General features: G+C 39.2%; 1 protein-coding gene across 1 annotated transcript; it reads left to right on the forward strand.

The window, feature by feature from the left end:
* Nucleotides 1–8,563: 8,563 nt before the first annotated feature.
* Nucleotides 8,564–9,847, forward strand: LOC131162773 (uncharacterized protein At4g06744-like). Its single transcript, XM_058119374.1, has one exon. It carries the CDS (start codon nucleotides 8,564–8,566, stop codon nucleotides 9,845–9,847), a length of 1,284 nt encoding a protein of 427 aa, XP_057975357.1.
* The last annotated feature ends 372 nt before the right edge of the window (nucleotides 9,848–10,219 follow it).

A 10,219-nucleotide genomic window follows, 5' to 3' on the forward strand; every position in this document is an offset into this window, starting at 1 on the left:
GTGGTAAATCTCATCTCGTACTTCACACATTCCAATTAGTCTCCTCGTTGATAGGTCTTGAAAGACACAAAAGGTGGGAAAAAATATAGCAACACAATTGAGATCCTTGGTAAGTTTGCTGACAGATAATAAGTTAAATTTAAATGAAGGCACATAAAGAACATTAGAAAGAGAGAAAGTAGAAGAAAACCGCATAGTGCCGGTATGAGTTACAAAAATAATGTCACCATTTGGAAGCTTAATGGGGCATGGCTGATTGAGAAGCTGAATAATATCAAAATAAGACAAATTAGAAGTCATGTGATCGAAGACACCTGAATCAACAATCCATTTAGTGTTAAGAAGAGAAGCAGAATGACAAGAGACGAGGTTACCAACAAAATTGGCAGAGTTGGTGTTCAAGGGCGATAAAAGATCCAAGAGTTGACGATATTGTTTGCTGGTAAGAGGGATAGCAATATCAAAAGAGGTTGGAGAACCCGTGACATTATTTTTAGTCATTGATGAACGAGATGTTTCCATAACATTAGATAATTAAGATAAATAAAAAAATGCCGAATCGAGTTAACTCAGAGCTTTGCAACAACCAAAAATTATAAACCTTCGATTTGATGATCTTCGAGTTTAATCAGAGAAGTCGAAGGTGCCATTGGAGTATGGAGACCACTAAGGCAAGATGAAACTAAGACAAGGATTATACTTGCGGCTTGCAGATTGAGAGCTCTTAATTGAGGATCAACTGGAAAAAAAACTGGAAACACTTGGAAATCCAAGATCAAATATCCAATCTTCGCAACTTGGAAACATCAGACCTATCCAAAAACCATCAATCTGGCCAAATCCCTCAATCATTGACTAGCCTCAATTTCTTGTCTTTCCTTAATGTCTTAGACAACAATCTTCAAGGACCAATACCAATAGGTACAAAACTCCAGGGCTTCAGGGCTTCTACACATGAGGGAAATCCAAGGTTGAGCAGAATGCTTGGATATATTGTGGTGTCCTTTGGTGTTCAATACTTTCTAGTGATATACTATTAATTTTCAATTCTTAACATATATATATCAAAGATCGACTCTATGGATATCAGAGAAGCTGGAGAATTGAGAGAACGCTGAACTGGAGCTGCCTGAACACAAGCAGGGAGGGATGCCGATGGCGGATGTTCGAGAGAGCGCCAAGAACGAAGACTGAATGCCAAACTGATAAGAGATCACCGGGATAAACAGTTGCAAATCTGTTGCACTGGCTTTGCCGAACTAAGAGAGATGGCTGAAGTGAGAAAGGAAAAATCCCACCACTGGTGCGACAGTGCAGAACTCTGAGAAGGAGATGCTACTGGAGGAACGAGAGAACATCAGAAAGAGAGTGGCAACCAAGAGAGACTGAGAGCCTGAGAGGAGTAGTCTGCCAGTGACGAGTGACGAGGATGAGTTGACGATGACGAAAGAGATTAATTAGTGAAGGATGAGTGGAGATCGACGAGGTGGAGCAAAAAGCTGAGACATCGTCAGGAGCTACTGATGCTACTACTGCTCTTTGTCAGAGAAGATGACATCGGATAGTGACGGTCGTCGAGAAGCAAGGTCATCCGCTGCTATCTGTTGTAGAGATATGGAAGAACCGAGACAACGACAAAGAATCGAGAGGCTGCGTTCAGAAACGAGCAAGGGGCTGCGGGAAGGAAGATTAGGGAAAAGGAAGAAAAGATTAGGTTTTGAATTTCTTTTTTAGCCTGGCTCTGATACTATGTTAAAATTGGAGAAGAATAATTCTCTCTATTTATTCATTCAAATTACAAGGATTACAAGGGTATATATATACATGAGATAGTTGAAAAAATGGAAAGTTTATATTTGTTTAAAATGGAAAGTATATTTCTCTGATAAATTTGTTAGAAAAAGAGCTTTATATTTGTTTGCAACATTAAAACATTGAGGTTTCCATTAGGGGAAAAAAAAATAGGATACAAGACAAAAGACATAAAAGAGTAGGCTTAGTTGAGGAATTACAATCTCCCTATCCCTTGCTTCTCGTAGCTACCCCAATATGAATTCTTCTAGTTATCTAATTTTTTGTTGTATTTTGTTCGTGATTTGGGAAAAACATGAATATTTAAGGAGAAAAGGACATAGCAATGAAGAAAATGGTTATTAATATTATAAATGAGCAACTCAACTCTAGCTCTTCTTTTACTCTCTTTTCTTCATGCTTCATCGCCATCACATATCATTGACAAAATCACCATAGGTGAGACAATGCAGACAGTGAAGGAGAAGATAAGCAACACATCTAGTTCTACAAAGGAGAAGATGGACACCTACAAAGTAAAGCAAAAAGAACCTAGATCGATGCCGAATATTCCCAACTAATGCCTCCACAGTCTAGTAAAATAGGATTATGGTTAGAAATACAACAAGTTAGTGCTTTCTGACAAACCTGAGGAAACAAACCCAACCAAAGCATAGAGAGTAGAAATCTTTCTATTCTAGTTAGAGTGGGGATGATGTGATTATTGGAAATTAACAGTAGAATTCTGACTATAGATAATTTACAAAGTGTTAGCACCAGAGGAGTCCATGGGTGGGCTTTACACACATGAATGAACACCAACTTGACCCAAAAGCTTAAACTTATTGGGTTTTGGGTGCAACCTGTTGGAAATTAAACTTGATTGGAGATGGCCGGCAGCCCAACACTATTGATTTTTTTGGAGTCGGTAGGCAACCTACTCCACCTACTAGCCCACCTCCATTAAAGATTAATTCTCACCATTATTGATTATACTATTTTATGATTTGGTATAAATAGATGTGGGTGTGTGTGTAATGTATTATGTGGTGTAGAGAGGGTAAATAACCAGTGAGCGAGAGTGATTTTAATTCTCCTCTGTAATTTAGTTTGAAATAAATTGAAAGTGTTTATTGTGCATTTGATTCTCACTAAGTTTCAGTCACAACTAGTCACTGAGTGTCCCTTCCACCCATCACAATCATTTATATTAACACCGATCATCCACTCATTTTTTCTAATACGAGACAAACTTACAAGTGGAATTATCAACAATCTCTCTTTCACTTATGACTTCAACTGCTCTCCTTTGAATGGAAACCATCTCCCTTATAGAAGTAAGACCAATTTTCCAACAGTTGCTCAAGTGGGCCTTACCACTAGCGCCTTACTTGCTTCATATTGCATTCTACATGCCTTCGAACCAATGCTACCTCCCACGTATTGACTTTATTCAGATCCATCCTAGGCCTAGATGATTTTTATTAGCCTCGGTCAAACGCTTGGTCCTCCAACTATTAGCATGTCAATAGAACTAGCTTCACATCTTGACTTTTATGATGTCGCTCACCCAGAGTTATGAACCGCCAGTTTTGATACCACTTGTTAAGTGGTCTAGGGCCTTTTCAACCCCAAAATCTAGCTCATAGGGTGAAACTTTCCCTCACACTTAATAATCGATCACTAGCCCCTTCCACTACCAATGTGCGATAACCCCAACACAAAGAAGAGGTTGGAATTGGGCTCCAATGTGTGTTCTCTGCAAGAAGGATTTTGAAAATGTTAATGTTAGTCTGGGTTGTTACATGATCCTAATTGTTGTATTTTAGTGATACCAACCCATTAGTGGTTCTAAGTTAATCTAATCTTTGCATGCTAAGTTGTGGTAGGTATAAGTGGTGAAATCACACAGATATGAGTTTTAGTGCAAAGATCAAGCAAACAATCTCATAGGCAAAGATTGAGTGGTCAATTTAAGAAGGAAAGATCAAAGTGGACAATCACTCGAAATGACTCAAGCACAACCATCAAAGCAAATGTAAATTAAGTCATATGTATAATTGGGAGTGTTTGAGGTAGTGTTTATTGTAACTCTTGTAGTTCTAATTCGAGTAAATTTATTGAGCAAGAGTTGAGCAAACAACATGTGCATACTAGTTCATAAGAGTACATAAGATATCACCGATTCATAAGTTCAGTACTTATGAGTTTTCAAAGTCAAAACAAGTGTTTTATAAAAATATCCTTTACTAAAATGTATTTTTATATGGGACACGTTTTAAATCATATTGGTGTTATAATATTTTAAAGACTTGGTCCTCATTGGGCTTAAATCCTCATTTATGTACCACTCAAATTCCTCTCTCGAACTTCCTAAAACACCCTTCAGTATTTGGAGTATAACTTTTGCTAGAGAACTCCAAAAAGGGCAATCTTGGTATCTACAGAAAGCTAAGAAAAAATCTCATAATTTTGTGTTGAATATTTTCACAAATGAGAAGGTTTAGATAATGAAAAAAATAAGGTAAATCGTTGACGGTTTGGCCAAGCGCATCAATGGTTTCAAGCAAAGAGCTAAATAGTTTTCTTGCCTTAGGAAACGGTCAATATTTTAAGGAAACCGTCGACCGTTTAACGAAAACGTCGATGGTTTGCATTGGGTTCTAAATCCTAATGACCATAAAATGGTTAGTTTTCAAAGTAATCAAATATTTTATTGAGCCAAAGGCCATATAACGGCTAGTGGCCCAATAAATACAACTCCAAAGAGTTGTTTAAAGATGGATCTTAGTGATTAACATTTAGTGATTGTCATACCTAAGCACACTACATTTTAGTTCATCATTTTTGTGCTCAATCTCTCTCTTATTCTCTAATCTTGTGTTGATTCATTACTTGAGAGATTTGTGTGAGGATTTTATTGTATTACATATTTTCTCGTTCAAGGAAGCTTTGTTCGTAATTCATCTTCTCTTTGCAAAGGGTTTTTTGTGAATCGGGCTGCGAAGGGTTTTTAGTGAACTGTGATTGAAGGTTCTTGGTGAACCGAAGTTGCACGGATTTTTAGTGAACCTTGCATCTTTAGGTGAGCATTAAGGGATTGGTTCCCTTGGAAAGGATCTTGGTGAGCAAAAGGGATTAGTTGCCCATTTTTTAAGACTTTTCTGCCGATAAAGGAGTTGAGAGTAGATTGTTGTTGACTTTTTGAGTCCAATCCCTGATTTTGATAATGATGAACCACAAGTTACTAATGTGTTTGTCTAAACACTTGCATATGTTAATCATTCAGAACACACACATGAAAGTGAAGTGGATGCCAGAAAGAACTTAAAGAACATATACTTCTAGCATATTCCATAGGAAAATGAAGACCAAAAGAAGAAGACATGTTTTGTTTCATTGTATCGCATTTTGGTTAATATTTTGGTCTATAATAATGCATGACATGCATGATATGGATGATAAGCTCAGGATGGCCACAGACTAACCCTAAGGATCAACACTTTTCATAGAAACTGTTTTCTTAAATAACTAATTAGTTAGGATTAATGATTAGGGCTAAAATGATGTTTACAAAAACTTTGGTCGACCGACAATTGACCGACACTAGATTTTTTGGCTTAATTCAAAACCTTTGACCGTAGGGAACCAAGCAAGGACAATAGCTGACCTCAAGGGCAAAATTGGAATTTCACTTGCCTCGGTCGATCGACCATCGCAAGGTCTTTTGACCTCGGTCAACCAAACTAAGAACCTTAAGCGTTCTTCTTGGTCACAACAATAATCTTACGGATATTTGGGAGTTTTTTCAGTTCCTAAGTTTTGTTCTTCTTGATGGATTAAATCTCCTCATCTATCGCTTTTCTCCATTTGTCTTCTTCGTTAGCCTCCTCAAAGCTGAGTTGCTAATCAACAATAGACAGTATAAAGTAACATACTATAGACAATATAAAGTAACATACTCTATATGTTCTGTTTTTTATACAGATCATCTCTAAGGCATGGGCTCTTCTAGGCCTCATGTTTGAGATTTCATGCTCAATTGGTGATGGAACTCCATTCCTTTGTGGTGAATGGAAACCATGAGGAGGTTCCTGCAATTTGGGAATTTGTGGCTCGATAGACACTTCTCCTGTTTGTATGGGTTCTTCTCCTTCAAGCGCTAATTCTACATCTTTGGAAGATTTAGCCTAGTCCAACTTTCAGAATCAGTTTCTTCAAAAATGATATCCCGATTGAAAATGACTTTCTTGTTGATGGGATTGTAAAGTTGATATCCAATGGTGCTGTCACCACATCTGACAAGGATACACTTCTTTCCTTTGTCTTCCAACTTTGTCTTTCTTGCCTCTAGGATCTTGGCATAGGCTATAAAGCCAAACGCTCTAAGGTGAATGACACTACACTTGTGAGTACTCCAAGTTTCATGTGATTTCTTTGTATCAGGACTCTTCATAAGACACCTGTTGAGTAGATAGACAACACATAACACTGCTTCTGCCAAAAAACTTTTGGACACATTTTTATCCTTTAACATGCTCCTGGCCAGTTATAGCACTAAATGTTTCTTTTATCAATGTTCTGACAGTTATTGTAACTGTCACCTCTTCTTCCACATCCTCTTCCTCATGGGACACTGTTCTGTTGTCCTCGTCCTCCTCTCGTGGAACCTTGTCCACCTCGGCCTCTTCCTATGGATTCAGTATATCTAGATCCTTTTTCGCGAGATCCTCGACCTTGCACTTGTCCTTGGTGAGGCATCCCCTCTTGCTCGTGTCTCCCATCAATCAAAGATAGTTTAAACTATAGGACTTGTTCCAATGACTTACCATCACTTCTTCTAGTGTGATGGCTATGTAGTCAAATTTTGGATCCAAAGATCGCAAAATTTTCTCACATATCCTCATGTCTGTGAGATTCTCTCCATTTATCCTCAATTAGCTTGAACAACCATTAGTGTAGTATAGTACTTGGCAATGGATTCACACGACTTCATTTGCAAGGATTCGAATTCACCTCCTAGAGTTTGGAGGTGAATCCTCTTCACTTTGTCAACTCCTTTGTATGTCCGGTGGAGAGTATTCCACACTTTTTGGGATGTCTCGGCAAATGCAATAATTTTTAAGGTGGCCTCATCAAAGCCTTGGTAGATTATGAACTTGGCTTTGTAATCCCTTTTCCGATCAACGCAAGAGGGTCGTTCGTTGAGCATCAGACATAGATGTTTTGGCTTCTTTTGATGAATCTTCTTTGTACCTATCTTCAACGATGTCCATGACATCCTAAGCACCTAGTAGGGCTCTTATTTGAATGCATCAGTTGTCGTAGATGTCCTTTTTGAACTTTGGAATGAGTGCTTGTGCAGTACCATTTGCCATAGGGTTTGATATATATCAAAACAGAATGTTGAGGATGGATTTTGGTAAATCTAATGCCGCTAGTGTGTTCAAAAGGTCAAAAACCTTCAAGAACCAATTATGGGAAGTAAAGAATCGGTCCAAATAATATTGAACAGGCTAAAAAACTATTCTGGATCAGTCTAGCTGGGCTGATTTTTCTTAATAAAAGATTAACGGCGTCAATTAGCGCCTTTAGAACATGTGGTATCTTGTGGACAAGCCACGCATCGGTGACGATCCACGAATTTGGGCTCGGGTTGGGTCGTGCTCACAGATCTTTGATATAGGTTGCTGTTGGCGGGTTGGGAATCGGGTTGCGGGTCTCTGGGTCGGCTCGCATCAGTCAAGTGAAGATGGAGCTTGTCAGTGCATTAGGCACGTGACATCACCGGCAACACTAGCGATGGCGCATGCAGCGTGTCTTGACGATGCAGTATCAGCTGTTGGCATGTGTGAACACATAGGAAGGCACCCAAACTCTGTTTGAGACGCGGTTTTTAGTTATGGACTCATCTCGATGTGATCTACGCGATGGTATGCTCTAAAATTGATTTTGAGCAACTTCAAATCTAGGAAAAATTTTGAATTCCTCTCTATTCACCTCTATTTGGCAAATTTCGTCAAACCATAGCGCTCCAATGCCACTGATGGGTGGAAAGGACTCACTCAATTACTGGTTGTGATTTAAATTCAGTGTGAAAACATTGAATTACACACAAACACTCTTTGATTTCAATAATAAAAAAATAAAATAAAATAACTCTCAAAATGCACAATTTTTTGTTCTCTGATTGGTCTTGTAGATTGTTGTATCTAGTTGGTATATGGCTATTTTAGCTGGTGTGATAGAGGTTCGGGTGGCTAGATGTATTCTCAATACTCTTGATTGAGTTTTTCGCATTGATAGTAATTCACTCAGCATCACCCTTGAAAAAATAAAAATAAAAATCATGCTCTTTCTTTATTTTTATTTTATTAAATTATTTTTATAGTTGTACTAAATTCCCAAGAGTCTTCAGTACACAAGACATAAACTCACATGTGCGTAACACACTTATCTTCAGACAGCAAATTTTTAGGGTTTATGTAAACAAAGTTTCCAAATTTGAACCACTTTAAAGTTTTTTGACGTTGAATGCTCCATTTCATGGTACCAGATACGATCCACCTGCATCTTTTTAAAAAAAGCCGGAAATTAAATAGATTTCAGACAAACAAAAGAATCTAAAATTTCAACTAAAGCTAAAATCTCTGTACCTTTGTCCCACTTCACATCTTGCATATAAGATCACTTCACCATAACTCCTGAGATATCCAAGCTCTTGTCCACGTACGTTCTCCTCTAATCCCATTAACTGAGAGGCCAAACGGACATGGCTATAGCATTTCTATTTCTGATCATCATCTCCCTCCTCCAATGCCCATGCCACGTCCAGGGAACCAACAACATTAATGCCGTCATCCAGGCGTTGACGGGCATTTCTTTACCGCCGGTGCCGGCGCCGGCACCATCACCCCATCCATGTCTCAATGATAGCACTAGCCAAAATGTTCTGCTAGCGACTAAAAATCTTCGTCAAAACATTACAAACGACCCACAAAACTTCACCAGTACTTGGGAAGGCTGCGATTACTGCTCCTTCATGGGATACTATTGCGACATCGTTCCCGACAAGAACACCATTGGACTCACCAGCATCGACTTCAACCACGCCAATTTCAGCGGAAACCTAGTTTTCGACGATTTCATCCAAAACTTAAAGGACGTTGCCATCTTCCACATCAGCTCTAACAACTTCTCCGGCCCCATTTCTTCCAGTTCAATATCCAATCTACGTTATCTCGACGAGCTGGACCTCAGCAACAACAACTTCGCCGGCGAATTCCCGAAATCCCTTCTGGGCGCCGCCAAATTGACATTCTTGGACCTCCGTTTCAACCAATTCAGTGGGTTGATCCCGGCTGAGCTGTTCGACATGGACATCCGAGTCCTGTTCCTCAACGACAACGACTTCTCCGGCCGTATTCCCGACAACCTTGGTAACACGTCGGCTCTGTACCTTTCCCTCGCCAACAACAACTTCAGCGGCGGAATACCCAGGAGCATCGGCCACGCTCCGAACCTTCTGGAAGTGCTATTCCAGAACAACAAGCTGAACGGCTGCCTTCCTTACGAGGTTGGGTTCTTGAGCAATCTGACGCTCTTCAATGTCGGGTCGAACTGGTTGACTGGTCCGATACCGAAATCGTTTGGGTGTTTGGCAAGTGTGAATGAACTGGTTCTGGCCGACAATGAGTTCTATGGCGAGGTGCCGGATACGCTGTGCATGCTTCCGAACCTTACGAATTTGGATTTGTCGGGTAATTTCTTTACGAGCGTGGGCCCGATTTGTCGGAAACTGTTCTTTGCGGGGATGGTGAACGCGACGATGAACTGTATTTCGGAACTTCCAGATCAGAGATCGGGTTCTGATTGCACCGCTTTCGCCCCCAAGAGCAAATATTCGTGCCCATATGAGAGCACGTTTAGCATCGTCCCCTGTGATGCATCTTCGTCTTCGAAAGGTATTATAAGCTCTGTTGCTGCCATGGAAGTTGAAAGAGGAGGTCCGAAGCGGACCTATGCTGCCCTTAAAAGGAACTCGGTCCAATATTAAAGAATAATTATCCATTTTCACTGTATCCGTACTAAACGCACGGCTTTTATAATATGAATAAGTAGAGTGCAACACTTATCTACACAACATCATGAAGAAATTATATAGAAGATCTTTCCTCCATCTCTACATATGTCTATAATTTATATTCCAATATTTATGGCATGCGACCTATGATATTTTAATTAATTTAAATATTATATAATTTTTTTGTGATTGATTGTATGGGAGATATGGAGGACAATAAATGGTATAATATTCCAAAAAACGAAGACCTCAGCTCAAAGAACATTATAACTAATTATTTCATTAGAGCAGTGTAGGCTCTTCATTTCAGTCTTTAGATTGGAAAGATTTTTTTTGGATACTTTT

Source organism: Malania oleifera, chromosome 8, assembly GCF_029873635.1.
Source record: "Malania oleifera isolate guangnan ecotype guangnan chromosome 8, ASM2987363v1, whole genome shotgun sequence".
NCBI lineage: Eukaryota > Viridiplantae > Streptophyta > Magnoliopsida > Santalales > Ximeniaceae > Malania > Malania oleifera.

Bases quoted from the DNA above. Each gene is read 5' to 3' on its own strand.
- LOC131162773 (XM_058119374.1), top strand. From the start codon at position 8,564: ATGGCTATAGCATTTCTATTTCTGATCATCATCTCCCTCCTCCAATGC.